The sequence below is a fragment of the Mustela nigripes genome, chromosome 8, assembly GCF_022355385.1.
Source record: "Mustela nigripes isolate SB6536 chromosome 8, MUSNIG.SB6536, whole genome shotgun sequence".
Lineage (NCBI taxonomy): Eukaryota > Metazoa > Chordata > Mammalia > Carnivora > Mustelidae > Mustela > Mustela nigripes.
In genome coordinates, this window is record NC_081564.1 from 55,914,600 (window position 1) to 55,939,045 (window position 24,446).

At 44.8% G+C, this 24,446-nt stretch overlaps 1 protein-coding gene across 10 annotated transcripts in view; it reads left to right on the forward strand.

The window, feature by feature from the left end:
* Positions 1 to 24,446, forward strand: part of FHOD3 (formin homology 2 domain containing 3) — a 471,315-nt gene that overhangs the window by 312,782 nt on the left and 134,087 nt on the right. For all 10 annotated transcript variants that reach the window (XM_059409488.1, XM_059409491.1, XM_059409490.1 and 7 more), the window contains exon 10: positions 13,784 to 14,034. In XM_059409488.1, coding sequence (XP_059265471.1) covers positions 13,784 to 14,034 — 251 coding nt within the window. The remainder of the gene's footprint in view (positions 1 to 13,783; positions 14,035 to 24,446) is intronic.

The window sequence follows — 24,446 nt, forward strand, 5'->3', positions numbered from 1 at the left end:
TCCACTCATTACCTTCTTTTATCAAATTGCATTTGCTTCATACATTTAGCACCAAGGTCATGTCGTTCACAAATATAGCATCTATGTTTTATTTAAAGAATAAAACAAATGCCTGTTGTGATGGTTAATTTTATGTGTCAACTTGGCTAGGCCACAAGGTGCTCAGATAATTGGTCTAGGTCTAGAATGATTCTAGGTGTGTCTGTGAGGGGGTTTCTGGATGAGGTGAAGACCTGAGTTGACTGAGTCCAGAAGTTTGCCTTGCCAGTGTGGACAGGTCTCATCCAGTCTGTTGAGTGGAACAAATTCTCTCTGCCTGATGGTAACGAGCTGGGACATGGGTTGCCTACTACCTTTGAACTCCCTCTGAGCCTAACCCTGTTGGTTCTCAGGCCTTTGGACAGCCAATCGTGGGTCTTGTTAGCCTCCACAATCACGAGAGCCAATTCTTTATAATAAATCTTCACATTTATCCTATTTATTGAGTTTCTCTGGAGAATCCTGACTGGCACCCTCCTGTATTTAAGAATCAGGACATTACCAGGAACTCAGAAGTGTCTTTTGTAGCCCTCCCTGGTGTTATCCACTAGCCTCAGCACTATTCTTTTATTTATACTTTTACCCAAAAATCACTTATTCTGTGAGCACGCAAAGGCTCAGATTCTCAAATCAGTTGACAGATCAGAGATCTTGTTACCTAGCTGTGCTAATCTAGTTATGCTAATAATTTCAAGAATACAGACTTAAGAGATGCAGAGGGACCAAGGAGGGGTCTGTCTTAGCTCTTTTGGTCATGGCTCAGACGTGTGCTCTTAGACCCAGAATAGGAGAGGTCTCCAAGTGTGGGGTCACAGGTCCCCCCTGCCCGGTGAGTAACATTCTCTTACAAGACATCTCTACTTCATAGCTCAGAGAGTCGTGGCTGATGAGGCCATCAATCTATACTTACTTACCACAGGTAACCCGTAACCAGGTGACCCTTAGCCAGTCCTGTCCTGGTAAGGGCTTTCCAGAAACAAGAGCTCTCATTTTAACAAGTATCACTAGGCTGTTTATTAAGTAGGCTGGTTATCAGCATACTTAACAAAAGACTAGAAGTGGTCACTTGCCTTTTTTCTTTCTCCAGAGGCACTGGTCAGTAAAAGGAGTAAAGAGGTCACAGGCCAGCTGTTTTAACTCCTTCCTCCCAGTCTGGATCCCTAAACAACATATGTTTAATTATGTCTGTTCTCAAACTTTTTATAAAGGGAAATATATCATTTGTACCCTTTTATAGTTTTCTCATTTGATTGTTGTTTTTAAACCTACCCATGTTGCGGCACTTGAGTGGCTCAGTCATCTAAGTGTCTACAGACTCTTAATTCAGCTCAGGTCAGGATCTCAGGGTCGTGAGCCCAAGCACTGTGCTGGAATCGCCTTAAAAAACAAAAAAACAAAAAAACACAAAACCCAAAAATCTACCCATGTTATTGTATGGTGTACTCACTCACTCATTTTACTGCTGGTGAATGTATGACAGTTTATTTACCCGCTGTTCTCATAATGGATGTCGGTTGGTTTGTGGTGTTGTTGCCCTGACAGTGTTGCTGTTGAGTCTTCTTGGACTTTCCTCTTTGTGTGTATATGCAATACTTTTTTGTGTAAGTATTAGTTTTATTCTTGCTTTATAAAAAATATTTATTTTTTTCTGATGTTCTGTTTCTTCCTTTTTTGTTATGTTAATCACCATACAGTACTTCATTAGTTTTTGATGTAGTGTTCCATGATTCATTGTTTGCATATAACACCCAGTGCTCCCTGCAGTACATGCCCTCCTTAATACCCACCATTGGGCTCACCGATCTCCCCACCCGCTTCCCCTCTAAAACTCTCAGTTTGTTTCTCAGAGTCCATACTCTCTCATGGTTGCTCTCCCCCTTGGATTTCCCCTCCTTCATTTTTCCCTTCCTTCCCCTCATGGCCTCCATGCTATTCCTTATCTTCCACAAGTAAATGAAACCATATGATAAGTGACTTTCTCTGCTTGACTTATTTCACTCAGCATAATCTCTTCCAGTCCCATCCATGTTGATGCAAAAGTTGGTTATTCATCCTTTCTGATGGCTGAGTAATATTCAACTGTGTATATGGACCACATCTCCTTTATCCATTCGTCCGTTGAAGGGCATCTTGGCTCTTTTCCCGATTTGGCTACTGTGGACATTGCTGCTATGAACACTGGGGTGCACATAGTCTTTCTTTTCGCTACATCTGTATCTTTGGGGTAAATACCCAAGTACTGCAATTGCTGGGTCATAGGGTAGCTCTATTTTCAATCTGTAGTAAATAAATGTTCAACATTTGCAAACCAATCAGTGTGGTAGAACAAATTAATAAGAGAAAAGAGAAGAATCACATGGTCCTCTCAATTGATACAGAAAAAGCATTTGACAAAATACAGCATCCTTTCCTGATTAAAACTCTTCAGAGTATAGGGGTAGAGGGAACATACCTCAATTTGATAAAATCCATCTATGAAAAACCCATAGCAAATACCATTCTCAATGGGGAAAAACTGAGAGCCTTTCCCTTAAGATCAGGAACACGACAAGGATGCCCACTCTCACTTTATAAAAATACTTAGAAATGTTTGTCCTCTCTGATGATTTGCTAGAATTCCCTTAGAGAACTGTGTGGGCCTGTGAAGAGGAGTGCGTCTGTATGTGCGTGTGTGTGTCTGCATGCATGGACTGGTGAGGGCAGGAGAATATCTTTGGCAACTCTGTATCTTTACTGGGATCAATTTTGCTAAATTATATTTTACTAGGAAATCATTCATTTCTTTTGGATTTTAAGTGGATAAACAATGAGACATATAATCTCCTATGAATGTTTTTAACTTTCTCTATGTCAGTGGATATATTCCCTTTGATATTTTGTAATTTTTGTTTGTAATTCTAGATAAAGTAGTAGTTTTGTCTATTTTGTTGTTTTTTAAATAATAATTTTGACATATATGATTTGCACTGCTTTTCTGTTTGCAACTCAATATTTTTTATTTCTTTTTAAAGATTTATTTATTTGTTTTGAGAGAGAGCAAGAATGCAGGGAGGAGAGGCAGAGAGAAAGCAAGAATCTCAAGCAGACTCCCCACTGAATGTGGCCCAGAGCCCAGCATGGGGCTCTATCTCACCACCCTGAGATAATGACCTGAGCCAAAGTCAAGAGTCAAACTCTCAACCTACTGAGCTTCCCAGGGGCCCTCAATGATTGTTTTTAAAATTGAGGTACAGTTGACATACAGTATCCTATTAGGTATACACCATAATGATTCAGTCATTTTATACATTATGAAATGGTCCCAGGATAAGCCTACTTATCTTCCACTGTACAAATTTATTACAATACTATTGACCATATTCCCTATGCTGTACATTACATCTCCATGACTTATTTATTTTATAACTCCAAGTTTATACCCCTTAATCCCTTTCATATATTTCCCCCACCCTCTGAGCCCATCCTTACTCTGGTAACAGCTTGTTCCTTGTATCTATGAGCCTGTTTTGTTGTTTTGTTTTTTTCACATTCCACATATAAGTGAAATAATATGGTATCTGTCTTTCTCTGTTGGACTTATTTCACTTAGCATTATACCTTCTCGGTCCACCCATGTTGTTGCAAATAGCAAGATTTCATTTTGTTTTATGGCTAAGTAATAGTCCATTGTGTGTATATACCACATCTTCTTTATCCATTCATCTGTCAGTGGACACTCAGGTTGCTTCCATATCTTGGCTATTATAAATAAAACTGCAATAAACATAGGAGGGCCTATATCTCTTTTGAATTGGTATTTTCATTTTCTTTGGAGAAATACCCGGAAGTGGGATTGTTGGGTCAAGTGGTAGTTCTATTTGTAAATTTTTGAGGAATCTCTGTACTGTTCTCCATAGTACACCAACTTACATTCCCATCAACAGTGCACACGGCCTCCCATTTCCCCACATCTTCACCAACACATGTTATTTCTTGTCTTTTTGATAACAGCTGATTCCGACCAGTGTAAGGTGATATCTCGCTGTGGTTTTGATATGTTTCCCTGATGATTCATGATGCCGAGCATTTTTCATGTCTGCTGGCCATCTGTATGTTTTCTTTGGAAAAATGTTTAAGTCCTCTGTTCATTTTTTAATTGGGTTGTTTGGGAGTTTTGGAGTGTCTTGGTATATTTTGGATATTAACCCCTTATGGGATGTATAATTTGCAAACATCTTCTCCCATTCAGTAGGCTGCCTTTTTTGTTTTGTTGGTGGTTTCCTTCGCTGTACAAAGAGCTTTTTAGTTTGATGTAATCCCATTTGTTAATGTTTGTTTTTGTTCACCTTGCCTGAAGAGACTGGTCCGAAAAGATACTGTTGAGGATGATGTCCAAGAGCTGTTGATGTCCAAGAGATGTTCTTCTAGAAATTTTGTGGTTTGGGGTTTTATATTCAAGTCTTTTCTCCATTTTGAATTTATTTTTGTGCGTGATACAAGGAACTGGTCCAGTTTCATTTTTTTGCTTGTAGTCGTCCAGTTTCCCATCATAATTTATTGAAGAACCTGTCTTTTCCCCCATTGTATATTGCTGCCTCCTTTGTCAGAGGTTTGTTGATGGCTTTATTTCTCTTCTATTGATCTATGTATCTGTGTTTGTGCCAGTATCATACTGTTTTGATTACTATAGCCTTGTAGTAGAGTTTGAAATCAGGGAGTATGATAACTCCAGCTTTGTTTTTTCTTTCTCCAGATTGCTTTGACTATTTGGGGTCTTTGCGGTTCCATACAAATTTTAGGATTATTTGTTCAACTTTGGTGAAAATGCCATTGGTATTTTGATGGAGACTGCATTGAATCTTTAGATGACTTTGGGTAGAAGGGACATTTTAACAGTATTCTTCCAATCCAGCAGCATGGTATATCTTTCCGTTTATTTGTGTTGTCTTTAATTCCTTTCATCGGTGTTTTATAGTTTTTAGAACATAGGTTTTTCACTGCGTTCGTTAAATTGAATTCTAGGTATTTTTATGGATGTAATCATAAATGGGATTGTTATCTAATTTTTCTTTCTGATACCTCATTATTAGTATATAGAAACACAACCCATTTTGTGTATTAATTTTGTATGCTGTAACTTTACTGAATTCACTTATTAGTTCTAATTGTTTTTTCCTTTTTGGTGGAGTCTTGAGGTGTTTATATAGTATCATGTCATCTATAAATAGTGACACTTTTATTACTTCTCCCTTTCCAGTTTAGAAGCCTTTTATTTCTTTTACTCGCCTAACTGCTGTGGCTGGGACTCCAAATACTATATTGATTAAAAGTGATGAGATCTCACATCCTTGTCTATTCCTGATCTTAGAGGAAAAGCTGTCAGCTTTTCACCTTTGAGTGTGATGTTAGTTCTGCCTTTTTTCTCTATGGCCTTTGTTATATTGAGGTATTTCCTTCTATACCTACCTTTTTAAGAATTTTCACCATAAATGGATACTGAATTTTTGTCAGATGCTTTTTCTGTACCAGCTGAGATGATCATATGATTTTTATCCTTTGTTAAGATGATGTATGCGGTTGATTGATATGTGGATGTTAAACCATCTTTGCATCCCTGGCATAAATCCCCCTTGAGGATGGTGTATGATCCTCTTAATGTATTGTTGAATTTGGTTTGCTAATATTTCGTTGAGGATTTTTGCAGTGATGTTCACTGGGGATATTACCCTGTAATATGTGTGTGTGTGTGTGTGTGTGTGTGTGTGTGTGTTCTTTATCTGGTTTTGGTATCAAGGTAATGCTGGCCCCAGAAAATGAGTTTGGAGGTGTTCCTTCCTCTTCAATTTTTGCCTTTTAATTTTCTTCTTCTCTTTCAGTTTGCTTGTTGTTATTTTTCTAGTTTTTTGGATTGATTATTTATTTCATTTCCTTACTTTTTGTTAACCATCCTCATGTTCCTAGACTGTAACGCACTTGGCGATGATGTGTTCTTTTTTTAAAATATGGTGCTGGATTCTGTTTGTTACTACCTTATTTAGGAGTTGTACACGAGTACTCTTAAGTGTAAGACTGGCTTCCCCTCATCCTCCCCCCACCTCTTCTCTTCCTCTCCATCTCTTTCTATGCCCTTTTTATCAGGCGGGACATCACTGTTTCACTAGCCTTTTGAAAGAATGCTAGTGTTTCTTAGATGACTCTTGTGTGTTGCGTCTTGTGTATTTCTGGTGACTAAGCATACAATTGGCTCCAGGATAGCTCTCTGATCTTTCCTCCTCAGTGTCCTCCCTAGGGACCTTCTCTGACCTCCCTTGCAGCATTGGGGTTTCCTTATCAGACCTCCTCTCTCAGTCTGTGTGGCCTGTTTAGGTTCACCGAGTGAGCTCAGCCGCTTTGGAGGCTGGCAGCTGATATTTGACCTTGAGCTTTTGCCAAGGCACGCCTGCTTCTCTGCCTGCTTCTCTTCTTGTGTTACATTCATTCATGGGGGCCTTTTTTCCCTCCTCTGCACCCTCCCCTCCCATTTAGAAATCTGATCGCTGACAACCTCACTTTCTTCTCCATTCCCCTAGCTCTGATCCTGTTGTTTCATACCTGGATTATTATGATATCTTCTTCTCATTCATTTGTTCCTCAGCACCACTTCATTGAGCACCTACTATGTTCCAGGCCCTATTCCAGACCCCAGGACATAGCAGCGAGCTAGATGGATATGCTCATTGCCTTCAGGGAGTGCATCCTCTCACAGGGTGCAGACAGTGACCAAGTGCATGAATATACTGAGAATTGGAAGCTCCGAACATGTTGATGGAGAGAGGCAGGATGAAGTAGGGGTGAGAAAGTGAGGCAGGAGCAGGGAAGACGGCTTCTGAGAAGAGGGCCTGAAGAAAGATAGTGATGGAGGGCAAAGCAGGGGAGGAGCTCTGGCTTGGCAGGAACGAAGGGTAAAAAAGAGGTTGGTGTGACCAGAGGGGTCAGGGGCCGGGAAAGCAGCATGACCTGAGCCTGCGAGGCTGGCGTCCTGCAGGGGCTGCATCCCAGGGAGGCCTCTCTGTTTTCTCCACTGGCCCAATTCCCAGCAACAGAAGAAAGGATCCTCCTGACAGTCAGATCTGACTATGCCATTCTTCTGTTTGAGAGAACAAACTCTCAAGTAAGCAGATGAGTGAATGAATACATGAGAAGACTTTTCTGTGGCCAGCAGGATGGAGCCCAGATACCTTGAGTTGTTATAGGGACCTACATTATCCGTAGCCTTTATAATCCTGTGGCCTTGTCTCTGGCCACTCCTACGATGTCTCTGAAGTCCCCTCCTATCTCTGGAACACAGAAGGCAGGTCTTTGCCGGGGAGAGCAGGGGGCTTTCCTTCATTCTCTCTTCTTTGCCTTGAGTTCTTCCTTCCTGTTCTCACAGTTGGCAAATTCCTACTCCTGTAGGGGTCACCATAGCTGTCGCCTTATCCACAAGACCTTCATGGCAAGATAAAAAAAGTTCCGGCTGCCTGTCCCCTCCTCTTTGCTCACAACTTAAGAGAACTCACTATGACCCTACCTCGGACTGAACAGTCCTCAGGACAGACTTGTCTGTCAGTCTTCCTTTGAGCTGCTACTCTGAGGCATGTCCCATTTCTCTCTTTGGCCCCAGGACCCAGCAGTGTGCCTATCAACAGTAGACATTCAGTAAGTACTCAAATGAAGGTCCCTTTTAAATATCACTTGTTTTATGGACTGCATTTGCCACATGCCCAGTTGAAGAATGGGTATGATTTAATCAGAATGCAGCTATCTTAAAGGAAAGATGCCTTGAGTGATACCTCAAGGGGACAGCTCAATGCTTGAGATACTGGGCAGAGTCAGGGTTTTTATTCCTTTCTGAAAGTGAATGTTTTGAAAAATATTTACTGCCACAGGACAACTAAGTTCAGTATCTGCAGGGACAGCAAGGAGATGTATATGCAGAGCCAGCCTTTTCCTCACAAAAAACTATGAATGTTTTCATGTAATTGTAGAGAACGTGGTTGGGCTTCTAGAATTCTTCCTAATAGTGAAGAATGTCTGGTGACCACATGTCCTGGACTTTCTGGGGACAGGCCCAATTCCATGTAATTTAAATCCATTTCAGAGAGGTGTTTAATTCCTGTTTAATTAAATTCATTTTAATTGTTACAGCTCTATGTAAGTTTTCAAATACAGAAATTCAGGATTCAAAATTCAAATCCTGGTAATGGAAAAGCATATTAAGGCTGGAGACTTTGGGGGTGGGAGTGTGATAATGTGATTTATTTTAAGAAATATGTATTTGGTCATTATCCTCATTTCTGGCTCACAGCTCCCCAAACCCTTGTAATTTCCCAAGTGTAAAGAGTGATAAAGGCATACTTTGTTATGTTAGTGAGGTGGCTTTTGGAAAGCACTTAACAGTGGGGACTGGTTGCCAAAGGAGGACCAGCGATGTGATGAAGTGGTTGGAATTTTCAGTCCCAAACCTTGACCCCCTGGGGCTGGAGGGGTGGAGGTTGGATCAGCCAATGGCCCATGACTTGTCAATCATGGCTACATCATGAAGCCTCCATAAAAACCCAAGAGGACAGCTCTTGGGTCTACTATGGAGAACTTTCAATCTTGGGGAAGCAGAATGCTCCCACATTCCACCAAGTTCCATGAGGACAGAAGCTCCTTTGTTTGGGAACTTGCCCTATATATCTCTGAATCTGGCTGTTGATTCATATTTTTTATCCTACCATTTAATAACCTGGTCAATGTAAGTATTTCCCTGAGTTCTGTGAGCCACGCCAGCAAATTCATTGAACCTAAGGAGGAGGTTGTTGGACCCTCCAATGTGGTTGGTCAGAAGCGTAGGTAAGAGCCTGGAGCTTGCAACTGGCTTCTGACTTGGGGTGGGAGGCAGTGGGGCAGTCCTGTAGAACTGAACTCTTAACCTAGAATATTTGATGCTGGCTCTGGGGAGATAGTGTCAGAACTGAGTTGAATTGAGTTTAACTCTTAGACACTCTGCAGATGTCCAAGAATTGCTTGACCCCCTGTGTTGGAATTGGATCCAGAGACCCTGAAAGAGAGGGGTTGCTATGAATGTTAGGGATCATTAACTAATAAGTCCAATCTCTTAAAGTCCTCTCATATCATAGGTGATTTTTAAAATGTATGTCCATTCCCATTGCCGCATAGCCAGCAAGCCAAAAACAGTGACATAATACAGCAATTTTGCTCATGATTCTGTAATTCCGACATTTGGGCCTGGTTCAGCCTAGAGTCTCATGCTGCTGCAGTTATCTGGTGGCTTGACTGGGGCTGCGTGTTCTAAGATGGCCTCATTCACTTGGTTTGGCTTTGGGTGCTGACTCTTGGCTGGGCTATGTATCTTTAGTGGGCTAGCCCACACCTCTTCACATGGTAGCAGCATTTTAGAAGGGCCAGTCCCAATGTGCAAACACCTTTTAAGCCTTGTTTGCCTCATGTTTGCTGATGTCCCATTGGCCAAAGCAAGTCCCATGGAAAATGGCCTCAGTGTAGAGGGGTGGGTGCACAAGAACGAGGAAACAAGAGGCATGGCTCTCTGGGAACCCAGTGCTGTGACCATCTCCTACAAGCTGCCATTGGCATAGTTGCTTCTTGATTAAGAAGCAACTATGATTGATTGATTATCTTGATTAAGAAGCAAGTTCTTGGGGCACCTGGGTGGCTCAGTGGGTTAAGCCGCTGCCTTCGGCTCAGGTCATGATCTCAGGGTCCTGGGGTCGAGTCCCGCATCGGGCTCTCTGCTCAGCAGGGAGCCTGCTTCCCCTCTCTCTCTCTCTGTCTGCCTCTCCGTCTACTTGTGATTTCTCTCTATCAAATAAATAAAATCTTTAAAAAAAAAAAAAAAAGAAGCAAGTTCTTGGTTAAGAAGCAATCCTCTTAAGGATTAAGAGGAAGGTGTGAGATAGCAGTACGGAGAAAGTGTATCTCTTATGCAATGGTGGCTGCCTGTCCCAATGGTAGTAGTAATATAATGATATAAACTCAAAGAAATGTGGTAGCTTTTGACTTCCATCAAAAAGGTTCACATTGGGGGCACCTGGGTGGCTCAGTGGGTTAAGCGTCTGCCTTCGACTCGGGTCATGATCTCAGGGTCCTGGGATCAAGCCTCACATGGGTCTCTCTGCTCAGCAGGGAGCCTGCTCCCCCCGCCCCCGCCTGCCTTTCTGTCTACTTGTAATCTCTCTCTCTCTCTGTCAAATAAATAAATAAAAATATTTTTTAAAAAAAGGTTCACATTGTTGGATAGTTGATGGTATTAAAAAATTAGTTTAAGTGGAACCGTGTTATAATGGTTATGGTTTTTAAAAATCCTTATCTTTTAGGGATGAAATTCATTTTACAGATGAAATGCTATGATTCGGGATTTACTTTGAAGTAAAGTCTGGGCTTGGGGGCAGGGAGTGACGTATGAAATAACACAAACCTGGATGGGGTTGGTACTTGTTGGACTCTCAGGGGTGATGAACCCATTGCAGTCTTCACAGGCTCTCTCATACTTTGCGTATGTTTGAAAATTTCCATAATAAAAACTTGAAAAGAGCATCTCGATCATTCTCCGGCCTCAGCAGTGGATGGAAGCGGTTACAGCGGCCTACACTGCTTCTAATCGCTTTCCTAGTAAGGTGGGGGTAGAGTATGCGAGCACTCAGTGCCGGATTGAGAAACCGTTTGTTCTGGGTGTTAGCGTATAGACAGTGTTCTACATTTAATTAAAAGAATTAGAAGGTGTTTGCTGAGGGGCCGGGGAAGTGAAATGCTTCCTCATTAGGGAGAGACGAGAGAGTCCCTGGGACATGGTTGAGCTCATCTTGGGTTTGGTGGAGGACGCCTGTTGCACATGTAGTTAATTAGATCTGACACCAGAGATTTGGAGGAAGAGGCGTGGCAAGCACTGTTCTCTCCAGCTCTTGGCCAGCTCTGCACGTTCTTGACTAATTTGTCGTGCTCCCTAGAATCTAAATAAATGGGCACTCCCACCATATCCTTGCATGGGAAAGGAAAGCCTCTCTTCCTGTCTCTGGTGGATATTGGTGACTCTACGTTTCTTCTTGTAAAAACAAAATCATGAGTGAACACCAGTCCTGAATTTTATGTCATACAGTTGCTCGCAGTGAGGCCTAAAGAGGACATTGAACTGACTGGGATTCTGAGCTCCGTGTGTACCCTTCTGTGTGCCCCTTTCTTTCTTTTTAAGAGATAGATGTTTTGCTGAGGTTCTGAACTTTAGAAGCCCCCATTAAAATTTGTTTTATGGGGTTTCTTTGATAATTTTTCCAGATTTTTCTTTTCATTTAAACTTCTTGATTGTCTCCATCTTCTCTGACAAAAGGCAGTTAAAGTGGGGTTTGGTCTGTGCTGTGTGCACAAAGCTTCTCTCTGAAAGGAGCTGTGAGAGGCATGCTATTTGATCCTTGGATCTCTGAGGTTAGACAAGGAATTAGAAATATCTGAACTCTACTTTATCTCCTAATCTTATCATTCCAAATGTGTGCTTAATAAGAAGCAGAATCAATACTTTGGGTCAGAATAAGTTCAAATGGTCTAGAATTTTATATCTCAAAAATGAGGAAAAACAATTGGTTAGAAATACTTTAAAATGCCATCCTTCGTTAGATATACAATCATTCTCCAACTTCTTCAGAGAATGCCATTTAAAGTGCTAACACGGAGATGATGAACGTGATTAACCAAATGCACCATTCCTTTCTTAGTTCCTGCAGTGATGTTGGAGGGGCGACCCCTAGGAAACGGACTTTCCAATGATCTTTTGCTTTAGTTTTTTCCGATGACATTTTATAACCATATCTTTTCTGAACTGTTATCAATTGTTACCTCAAACCTCCCAAAATTATGTCTGACTAGTAAATTCTGGGAGAATAAATAGTCAAAATATTATTAAATTGTCCTCCTATACCTGAGAGAGTGTTATAAAATGTATCCAGAACAAAGATGGCGTTTTCACTCAATAGATCTTACCCAAAAGCTAGAGCCAGAGGAAACTGGAGATGGGAGGAAGAAAGGGGGTGGTGCCCCCCTGTGAAACAGGCCAGCTGTCCCAGATGTTCATCCTTGGGAACCCGGATGAGGGTGGTCAACGTGGCCTTGACACAGTCAAGCTCACTTGGCTGGATGAGTACGGGGGCCCAAACCTGGGACATGGGGAACCCCTGATTTTGCACTAAGTGTGGTTTTCTACAGACAGGTGATATGAAAACCATATTGCATGGTCAGCCAGTCTGGGTCTCTGTTCTCTACCCTGTCAGGACTGAGCTGTGAAATGTGACCAACAGCTCCTGCAGGGCCGGAGAACCGGCCTCTCTGGGGGTGCAGGACCATGGTACTCCTCGGTTGTGGAGTCAGAGACACTGCACTGCTGGACTTGGCTGGGACGGGTTCAGCCATGCCACTTCTGTGCAGTGAGGGGATTTGTGTCCATCCTGGGTCCCTGCATCTGACGGCCTTGCTTGGTTAAGGATGGACCTATTTATTGAATACCAGCCACTCATCTCTATAGAAGCTGTTCTTAAAGCAGTCCCACAAATGCAACACTGATATCCTCCCGGAGCGGGCTGGAGAAAAGGCAGCTGACTAGCTGCGGGTCTCAGCTGGCTGGAGAGCAGCACTCCAGCATGCAGGCGAGGTCTAGGCAGCCACAGCTTGTGCCCTGCCGGCTCTCCAGTTTTAGTGAGGGCGGGCACAGAGCCCACTTACGGGAGCTGGCGATGCAGGCGAGCATTGCCCCTGGCTGGGAAGAGTGGGCACGGGTAAGGAGGGAGCCACGGCAGAGCCCAGGCCGATGGCAGCAGCCCCCAAACCGAGGCTGCTGTAGAGCAGGACCCGGGACGGAGCGAGATTAAGAGATGGCCGAGCTGCGCCTGCGCAGAGGGTGCCAACTAGGAGCAGGACTAAAATACCCTTCGGGGGAGGGCAGAGGTCCGGGGGTGTGGTGCCAGCTGGCTCGGGTTCCTGCGGGAAGTTCAAAGTGGCCAAGTGTAAGGCAGTTATTCTCCTGGCCAAATATGCGTTACTTTTAAGAGGAGATTTAAAACAAAACAACGGCTTGAGAGGTGAGGTCTATCTCTGGTACGTATTTTTGTGACGAGCATATGTTGGCTCTCTTGTGTCACTTCAGGCTCCAACTGCACTCTGGGGACCAGGCCAGGGGGAGGGTAGCCCCCTCGCTGCAGTGCCGGGTCAGGCGCTGACCTCAGGCAGTCCGTGTTGCTGCAGGGCCCTCTGCGACAGATCCCCGGCTGAGGCCAGCTTCGCTCACCTGCCTCGGGTGGCTTTCGCCTCCAGCCAGAATCCTGGCTGTGCTGGGTCGGGAAGCGAGCTCAGGAATGATCAGGCACTGGAGGGCCCCCTGCGGCTGGGCTTCAGGACCCTTCCTTCTGGACCAGAGCAGAGCAAGGGGAGCCCGGAGAGCTGCAGCCTGGGAGAGGACAGTGCTGGGCTCCAGGGTAAAGAGCCTACTTACAGAGTCCTTTTCAGACCTACTCAGGATAGCTGTGGGCCTTTCCCTCTGCATTTGACTGGGAAAGTAAACAGCGGCAAGCCTCTTTCAGTTTGCAGACTGCACTCAGGCTCGCCTGTATTTGTGAAGATCTAGAGAAGCGGAGTTAGCAGGATGGAAAGAATGGAAAGTCTCCTTAGAGGGAGCCTGAAATGCAGACCACACCTAAGGTCTCGAAGAGGTTGTCACGTCTGACCTTGCGCTCTGCTTTTTCAGGTGGCACTGCGGCTGGAGGATGGTGATGAGAGCGCCGAGCCGCCCCCCAGCGGGCGCAGGGACCGCAGGAGGGCCAGCGTGTGCTCCGGTGGCGGTAGCGGCGGCGCGGGCGAGCAGCGAGGCCTGGACCGCCGGCGCAGCCGCAGGCACTCCTTGCAGAGCACCCAGAGTCCCCTGTCGGCCCCCACCAGTCCCTGTTCCCAGTCGGCTCCTGGCTTCAAGCACAGTCAAGTACGAGAGCACTGTGAAAAGTAAGCATCACCCCAGCCCTTGTGAGGGGTGTGAGGACCCCGGAGAGGTGGGAGGGGTCACAACCCCGCAGGGACCCACCACCCTGCCCTCCCTGCCAGCCACACAGTCTCTCCGGACTTGCTCCCCGCCTCTTCTCTTTCCTTAAAACGTCACCCCCAGCGTCCCTTGGAACGTCCCCCTGGCAAGTTGGTCCTGGGGATAGGCATAGATTTGATTTTACCAAGCCCACAAGCTCTTCTTCACACATTTGTGCTTTGATAGTCCTATTTCGTTTAATATCTGTTCAGAAAATCTGTGCTTTATCAAATGGAAAAGAATCCAAAACACAAAACAACGTAGAAACAAATTGTGCACCATCCTGAGAATGTAAGATCCTAAGTCTTGAAATACTTGTAGCAATGCATAGTTGAGGGTGATTTTAGTTAAATAGAATAATCTGTTTGAATTAAATCGATAGGGGCACCTGGGTGGCTCAGTGGGTTAAGCCGCTGCCTTCGGCTCAGGTCATGATCTCAGGGTCCTGGGATCGAGTCCCGCATGGGGCTCTCTGCTCAGCGGGGAGCCTGCTTCCCTCTCTCTCTCTCTCTCTGCCTGCCTCTCTGTCTACTGTGATCTCTCTCTGTCAAATAAATAAATAAAATCTTAAAAAAAAATCGATAAAATATAGAAACATATGTACATATACATTGCTTTATATTCATAGGGGTAGATAATATATGTAAATTTCAGGAAATGCTATTGCTATTGTTTTTTTTTTTAATCATTTAGCAAACACTTTTATTGCTTATCTATTATAAGCCAGGGCTTTCTGATACAGTGGAGACATAAGGTATGCTCTCTGCCCTTCTCAGGCTCACATCTGGGCTGGGAGAAAGTAAGAATGAGGAAGGTAGATAGGAAGGAATAGAAAGGTTGATGATCTCATGAGAAATTAAATACACACACACACACACACACACACACACAAAGTAATAAATTTTGACAAAATCTATAGGAACTTAGAAATGGTTCTATAAAGCAGAGGGGCAGCCAAGTGGATGGACATGCTGTTCTGGGGTCTGGTCCACTGCTGTCTTCCTGAGTGAATGCTGTCCGTTCACAAGGATGATGGAGCTCTATGGACCCGTCCATGTCAGCCAGGTCCACCTGGACGGCCTGCTACACTGGTTTGCCAGTGCGTCCCCTCCTGCTGCTGGCACGTGGGAGCTCCGCTTACATCATTTAGCTGCAGCATTTTCTGTCATCATGGAAATCCACGTGGGAGCCACATGTAGGTCATGAGGCTGCCTGAAGTAGAAAATAACTCAGAATAAGTTAGGTGCTCTTAAGAGAGTGATCAAGTTATGTCCCTTCCTAAGGGAACACCCACCCTCGTCTTGAGAGATGCCCCTAGTAGTCTGGTACTCATAGGATCCCTGGAGGATGAGCTGACCATGCCTTGGGGTACCTCCTGTTACAGAAGGGGAGGAGGGCCTGAGTCTGAGAGTGATGTGCAAGCCCATCCGTATGGACACTCTTCTCTAGCACATAACTATCCATCTACAGATTGTTCTAAGGGTTTGTGTAGAACAAGCTCTATTATAATGGAAGGAAGATGAAAACTTCTAAAGAGACGGAGGAATGAGAAGGTCGGCTACGAACGTTGTTGCCCCTTGTAGTCTATGATCTTCAAGAAACTTAGTGCTCAAAGACCATGTAATGTTCTCTTCAGCACTGCTGCTAGCTCATGGCTTCGGAAATTAACATGGAGAGAAGTGTGTACAGTGGGCTGAAAATCTATATGTAAGCCCAGCCCAGATGCATAGTCCTCTGGAGCCCTTATCCACAGCACTTGGTGTTTTCTTGTTCTGTCCGACTTGTATCGTGTAGATTCCTGGTCTGTTTCTTGCTGTTATGCCTGTCAAAGGTGCCCATGTTGTAAGCTCAGGCAGCCATGCCTTGTGACAAGTTGGCAAGGGCGGCAGCAGCGGAGTGGACTATCCTGGGCAGAGCTGACAGTTTCAAGGTACGGGGCTTGGCGGGATCTGGCACGGGAAGCTACACATGACAATTTGCACTCTTCTTGTCTCATTCTTTTCAAGTAGGACTGCATTTTCATTTTACTGAAATGAGTGCATTGACGTAAATTTATAGCATTTATTTGAGAAGAACACACTTTCCCGTTTGTAAAGACAGATAACACTGTACAGATTGATTATGAGGTGGCTTTATCCATGAAGCCTGTTGGAGGGATTTTGCCCTCTGGCCCCAAAACAACAGTACAGTTTTGGCAGCGGTGGGAGTGGGATGGAAAGAAAGGGTGACGAGAAGCCGAATGGGAAATGATCCCAGTGTGCATAGCTTAGTCACCTGCTCCACATCTGTGCCTCCAAATGGTACGTTCGAATCAAGTAGTTCATTATGACAGACAACCCACAGCCCTTGAAAGACACAGAAGCGTGCCTGACCTAGACCGCTCTTCATCTATGGGAGCATTCTGGCCCTGCTCCCTGCTGACTTGTAGCAACATGCCTTGCATATGGCACATAGGAATTTTAGACTGGATTTTATAATTCTGACCCAACTAGTGCCAGCAGCTCTGAAAGGAAGATGATAGGAACATGTCAGAGGTTAGAGATTCATGTTCTCCCTAAAATGCGTATGGTATTCTCCACTAAAGTGGTCTTTTAATGTCATACAAAATTCTCACAGTGGTCCTCTGTAAGGTCTAGCAGGACAAGCATTTTCATCCTCATTTTACAAGTGAGAAGACAGAGGCTTCATGATGAGCCCAGAACTAAGTTGCTGAGTTGTGGGTTAAACCCAAGTCTTTGGCCCTTGCCTTTCAGTGTCCAAAATCACGCAGAATCACTTCCCAACCCACCATCTCTAACCCTAGTCACTGAATGAGAAGAAATTTTATTTAAATACTATGTAGATATATTTTTTTGACGTAAATATAAAAATTCTTAGAGATGAAAAGGAGAAAATTTCAAAGTCTCCTTATGAGGTAAGCCTGCTGGGCTCTGTGCTTTATTCCAGTAAGGACTAAGACTCAAAGCACAGATTGGTTTGCTTTGGTTTCTTAAGAAATAGAACTCTACACTCAGCCTTTATCAAATAAGGGATAAGTTTATGGTTATGGGTCATCTGTCACCTAAAAGCATCTTTTTTTTTTCTTTGAAAGAGAGCACATTAGTGCGAGGGGTAGCGGGGGGTGGGGGAAGGGACAGAGGAAGAAGGAGAGAGAGAATCTTAAGCAGGCTCCATGCCCAACGTGGAGCCCACGGGCTCTAACTCACAACCCTGAGATCATGACCTGGGCCTAAATCAAGAGTCACATGCTTAACCCACTGAGCCACCCGGTTGCTCCAAAAATGAAATCCAAAATGTAAGTGTAAAGATAAAGCTCATCATGGCATATGTAGTCACAAAAGATACTTTAAGGGGCACCTGAGTAACTCAGTCAGTTAAGCACCTGACTCTTAATTTTCGTCTCAGGTCATGATCTCAGGGTTGCGAGATTGAGCCCTTGCATTGGGCTCTGTGCTGGGCGTGGAGCCTGCTTCAGATTCTCTCTCTCCCTCTGCCCCTTGCTTCGTACCTCCTGTGCTTGTGTGTGCTCTCTCATTCTTTCTAAAAACAAAACAAAACAAACAAAACTTCATCTTTGTACTTCTGTCTTTGCCCTGGAAGGAAGAAAAATGTTGGGGCTTTCATTTTTTACCAAAAAAAAATTATTTTTAGCCTCGAATCAGCAAAAGAACCAGTATTTCTGGTTTAAATTACAAGTATATAATCTTAGGAGAAAAAAGTCTTAAAGCCTAGAGCAGGAGACCTTCCTATGAACTTCTAGGGCTCAGACCATCTCCTCTCTAGGGCACCCCATTCTATCCCTGAACTTTCTGTTTGTAAGGAGGGTCTTCTGATATAAATGCACTCCACAATATTCTAGGTCTATTATTGCTTGATACTCTGTTACATGGATGAAATTTCCCCATACTGTTTCCCTGTTCATCCTGGTTCTTCCCTCTGTGCACACACCAGGGCTTCTTCCTGCTCTGTATGTCAGTCTGATAATGAACATTGCATGTGACTTAGTAATATAAAATCTTTCATCCTGCTGATTTCCACACAACCTTCCAACTCACGGAGGTAATTTTGACCTTGATTCAGTCACTAACGTTAACAGTTGTGTCATCCAGCCTTCAGCCCTGTGTATATTTTAATACACATGGAAGAGTGACCTGGCAGGTAGTTGATGATGACAACCAGCTGGAAGCTGATGGCACAGAAGACTGCCATGTGCCCCAAAGGCAGGGGCTGGAAGCTTTCTCTGTCAGGGGCCAGGTAGTACATAGGTTAAGCTTTTCAGGTCAGACCTTCTGTGTTGCAACATTCAGTGGCATTCTGCCTCTCTAAAAGCAGCCAGAGACAGGTGAACAGATGAGCTTACTTGTATAAGGACACCAAGACTGGAATTTTCCACGTCATGAAATATTCTTCTGGTTTGTGTTTCAACCATTTAAAAATCTGAAAACTATCCTTAGCAGACAGACTCTATAAAAATAGGCAGTAAGCCCGATGTGGCCGCCATGCTATCCTTGGCTAGCCTCTGTTTTGAGGCGCTGGGTTTCTAGAGGGAGATTGGGAGGGAAATATCTGGAATAGGCAAAGAGGGGTCTGTGGAGTGTGAGGGAAGAGCCCATCATGCCGTAGGAGAGGACTGTAGGGAACAACGTGCTAAGTTCAGGTTGGGAGCAAGGAATAGTCCATGAAGACATTGAGACTATTGGGGATTTTGCTGAGTGCTGCTCCTAAGTTAAGGCACCGTGGATGGTTGAGGGGATTGGAAAAGGCAGGAGATGAGTTAGATGAGGGGACAAGCAGAGCCAGCGAGGAGAAGAGGATCTGGCTGTAAGTCCAGGAAAGGTGGGGCTGCTCCAGGATGTGGAAACAGCCTAGAATCAGTCCCCGTGTTCCATTATGGTTGTGGTTTCATCCCTCAGGACATCTGGCCGTGTCGAGACCTATGTTTGGTTTCCATATTCGGCACACGGAGTGCTATTGGCACCTGGTGGGTAGAGTCCAGGGGTGTTACCGAACATTCTGCAAGGCACAGGACAGCCCTCTGCAGCCAAGAATTATCTGTCCAAAATATCAGTAGCGCTGAATCTGAGAAACCCCACCTTAAAAGACAGCAAGTCATTTGTTATAATTTTCCATTCCTCCTTGGGATGATGCCAAGGTAGGGTGCCTGTTGACCATTGGAAGGAGGGGGTGTCTTCCTTAGAAGCACATGGAGCTCGGTGGATTTTCCTTCAAACATTTATGTGCATGGGTCAGAGTTGACTTTATTCAGGGAATAGAATTCTCAGATTTCTTGGCTACCGTACAGAAAGTAGAGCTCCTTTATTGCTCATTTTTGTTTTAACTCATTTAGCAAAGTTTTACACTTCAAACTCTTAGGGAGTATGCTGAACCCTCTGGGGCAACCAAAGGTTTGACTCGACCTCATGATTTTCTCAGTCATCCAGATGCCCAGTAAACCTGGTTTCAATCAGCTTCGTATCTATCACATTCCCCCAAATTAATAAAATGGCACGTGATGCAAGCTGTATTACAAAGCGGCAAGATCGACCCATGATTCTACGTGATTCTGTCGTGGAAGCCGTGCTGTTCTGCAGCCAGATGCCCAGTAAACCCGGTTCCGATCAGCTTCGTATCTATCACATTCCCCCAAATTGATAAAATGGCATGTGATGCAAGCTGTATTACAAAGCGGCAAGATCGAGCCATGATTCTACATGATTCTGTCGTGGAAGCCGTGCTGTTCTGCAGCCAGGCTCAGGAATCTGTTTGGGGGAATAGAAACACAGGACAAGCTCCCTGGGGTCGCTCTGACTACCCAGTGCTCCCAGAGGTTCGAGTGGGGCTGAGGACTCAGTACGGGGAAGGTGGTTGGCACACACCTCTTGGCTGGTGGTATTATCGACTAGTGGTCAAGAAATGAAAAAAATTAATTCAAGAATTGCTCCTTTGTTAGGTAAGTTAGACGAGAGGTAAAATAAGGGGGTAAAACCCCCCAAGTCTTAATATATGTTGCACCAGAGTACCCATTCTAATAGATTGAAAGTGATAAGAAAGTCAGCAGGCCCACGGGGGAGATTAGGGTTGGGGCCAAGGCCTTGAGCTCGCTGCTGGAGGGACCAGACATGGTAGTTTGACTGATTATATACCTGATCCGCAAGCTGCAGGGACATGATGTGGCCTGGCTCTGGCAGGTTCCAGAACATGCGAAATGGAGGGGGACCGTGCCCACATGGGCTACAGGCCACCTGCACTTCAGGGAGGAGTCAGGCTGGGTACAGTGTGGAGATGGAGTGTGGACCCTTGCATCGGGAGCTCAGTCTGAACCTGCTGGCAGGGAACAGACTGCGGCTCCTGAAGGGCAGAGGAGCACTCAGTCTGCTCAAGTCCCCCTCATCCCCACCTAGGATGGGAGTACCGACCCTTAGGAGCAGGTGCTTGGCTCCACCACTAACAGCCATGTGTCAACTTAGATATGGCCCCTGGCACCTAGGGGGCACTGACTACATAGCCACTCTGATTTCCAGTAAAAATGATGTAGGATATAAAGATGCAGTATTGGCTATGCAGTGTAAAACAGACCTAGTTGGACCATAGGTACAAAGGGGGACCGTAATGGCAATTAACAGATGTGACAGTAGCTCACCTTTCCTGGGCACCTGCTTATCTGCCAGGCTGTATGCTGGGAGCTTCAGGGTACTAAGCGCATTTTCACCGTTACTCCACGAGCTGTTAGGATCTCCACGTGGCAGGAGGAGAAACTGAGACAGAGAGTTAAAGGAACTGTCCAGAGTCTCACAGCCAGTGGCACTGATTTCAGAGTTCATGGTGGAACTGGTTTTAGAGTTCAAGGGGTCTGTCTCTAGAGTCCCTGTCCTTCACCATTTTATTCAACTACTTTTTTTTATTTCCTGTGATTCCATAGAAATAAAACAAATATCCTTGGTACTTGGCAGTTAATAAGCAACTATCAAATATACATTGCCATCTTTTTATATTACCACTTCCAGATTTTTATGTCATCACATTTAGAAAAGTTATTGCTTTAGTGTTCCGTTATATGGGTATACTATAAAAACAGGATGCCTTCACTCATTTTGGTATGTCTTTATACCAGTTTTTTTCCTAGTACTAAACTTTTGGGAATAAGCACACACACATGTGTTTATACACATATGTTGGCTTTCTTTTAGGACGGATTCTTAAGGGTGAGATTCTAGATCAAAGGACCTGACATTTTTACTATTGATGTCATACCGCCGGCCTTCAAAGAGGTGACACCACTTTGCTGTCCCACCCTCTGCACGTGACTGAACATTTTCTCATACCATCATCAGCACTGGATGTTTGAGGAGTTGTTCAGAAGTTCAATGTTTCTGGAAAGTAAATTGCCTCAGCAATTCACTGTGCACTTTTTAAAAAAAAAAGATTTTATTTATTTATTTGACAGAGAGAGATCACAAGTAGGCAGAGAGGCAGGCAGAGAGAGAGGAGGAAGCAGGCTCCCCACTGAGCAGAGAGCTTGATGTGGGACTCAATCCCAGGACCCTGAGACCATGACCTGAGCCAAAGGCAGAGGCTTAACCCACTGAATCACCCTGGCGCCCCTCACTGTGCACTTTTTGACTACTATTGAGGTGGTTCATCTTTAATTGCTTCACTGGCTGTTGAAATTTCCTGAGTGTTGCCTGTTTGTATCCTTGGCTCATTTGTCTCCTAAATGGTTTATTTGTTTTAATGAGCAGCTACTCTATTTTAATATGGAAATATTCAAATAAAGAGCAGATAGAAGGTAAGCATCCTTGACACATTATAGATAATAATTTCTGACCACTATGTCACAAATATTTTTACCTTTTCTATTAATATATTTTCACTTCTGATGTCTCTTGGTGCCTGCATAAAACATATTGTTAGGGGGTCCAATTCGTTAGTTTCTTCCTATGCAGTTTTAAGGCGGCATGCTTATTCAGGAGAGTGGATCCTCCTCCTAACCAGCCTCCACTTTGTCCGGGAAGGATGCTTGGCTCTTTTCTCCTTCACTATCTAGATGCGTCGTGACCCCAGGAACAGCACGTAAGGAGCATTGACTTTGTGCTCGCTCTTGTGCTGAGCAGTTTGCACATATTATAAATTATATGAAGAGAGTGATAGACACTTCCCCTCTTTACAGGTGAGAAAACTGAGGCACAGAGGTTGAAGAGTGGGCCCCAGATCTCACAGGTGTTGGGTGACACGACTGAGTTGGAATCCATTCATTCCAAGCCCAGAGCGTGTGCTCAGAACCAGAGTGCCCTGGGACCATGCTCTGAACCTATAGAACGTGTTCAACAGTAACAACTGTTTTGAGGATGAATCAGATTTGCTGAACAAGCAAAAATTCAGAGCAAATATTTACTGTGACTTGGGAATCCTAATGAGCTATATTGTTTATCGTCACTGTTAGATTTTGATCTTGAGATAATCACACTGATTTGCTTGTTCTTTTCAAACACTGGCACTGAAGATGATTCCTAAGGAGTTCTGAAAATGTTCAGAGCAGGAGTTTCAACACTGGAACGAGGCTTCCTCGAGTTTCATAACTAAGCATAACAACTATCTTGGATAGAGGAAGGAGGGAAGGAAGGTATAGGAACAGAAATTTATCTGGTTGAGAGGATGCCACAGTTAACAGTGTTCAGAGGCTGGGCTGTCCTTAAATTTTTGGGGCTCATGCCTGGTGTGTATCAGTTAGTGGCCTGGTGGGTGGTAGGAGCCAAACCTTGAGCCTGAGCCTCGGAGAGGGAGCAGGAGGGAGGCAATTGGAGAGGGAGTTGCTTTCTATTTCCCTGCAGAAGTAGGAAGGTGTGTTGGCTCCTTTCCACCAGTCACAGGAACCAGTGGGCAAAGGGGAGCCTAATTATGGAAACATTAGCAGGGCGGGTGAGCTCATCTTCCCATATTTTGATGGGAAGAGGCGTGTTTGGATGCCCAGTTCTAGGGCAGTGCCTCACTCTCTGGTCTGTCTCACACCTTGTCCACAGGACTCTATGGCCAGGGGTCACAGAATTCTCGGCCGATTAGTTGCAGGGTCTGTGACAGAAACTGCAGACTAGTCCTAGCTCTCTCTTGCTCAGAAACAGTTAGCAGTGAGCAGCGGATTGACAGACAAAGAGCGTAAGACGAGTAGGTGTTGGGTCATTGGTGCTGAGCCATGAGATCTGCAACTCAGTGACTTGCTCGGTCCTGGTTCCGGGAGGAGGGTTTGACCAAGCGCAGTGAGGGAGCAGCAGCTGAGGTGGCTGAGAGCACAGGGTCGGTCTTCCCAGCGGCGGACTGTGCTTCCTTGCCAGGCTTGGCCTCCTTCTCCCCTGTAAACTCAGGATGATGCTGCTGCTTTAATAGGGTGGTGGGTGATTTAAGAGAGGCAGCACCGACATGTGCTTAGCTCACTGTTGTTCCTACCATCACTCCATGCCCTAGAGCTTTCCTGGGTTTTGTTCTATTAAAGAAGGTAATTGTTAAATAAATACGGATGCGAGCTGGAGACAAGATTTTGTGCCCTGGCATAAACATGCTAGAGGATTACACAACAGCCAGGTTAACAACCCAGCTGGTGCCGTGTGCGGCAAGTGGCTACCTGGGAAGATGCGTCTCACGGCAAATGATTTGTTCTAAATGGGATTTGCCGACAAGGGATGTGACCTTGTGAGGTAAGTGTGACTGAAAGCCAGCCAGGGATTCAGAGTTACCGTCTGGTGCCTAAGAGGCTCTTTCTGGTTTCCTGAGTATTGCCGGTAAGGGGCTGACAAGAGGGGAGAGTGCTGGGGGCGGGGGGCAAGGGGGAGTGAGCTTGATACCGGTAGAGCCTAGAAAAGCCAGAGACACAGAGGCCTGAGGAAGAGGAGGTTTTGTAAAACTCCTTCTGACTTCTGGGGCAGGATCCCTGTTTTCTCAAAATGTGGCTGTGACTAGATTGCAGATTTCTTGGGGGTTTGAACTTTGTTGCTTTTTTTAAAGTGAAGAATCATTGAGCTACTGTATTATATTCCTGTGCACAATGTACTGATTCAACTGACGTTTGTATACATTTGGAGCTTTGCCGGATTGGATTTGGGAATCTTTCTGGGTTCTGAAGAAATTGGCAAAATGTTCTCCTTTAAACTGAGCAAAAGCTACCAGTGAATTTTTAAGTGAGGTGTGAGCAGGGGTGTGTTTGGAAGAGCGGAGAGCAGGTGGCAACAGTCCGGGAGAGAGCCTGACTCAGGCTGTGGCCGTGGTGAGTAGGAGCCACTGAGGAGACAGGGAGGGCATTATCTGGAGGACGGTGACTGGATTTTATGGTGAGAAAAAGGAGTCTGGG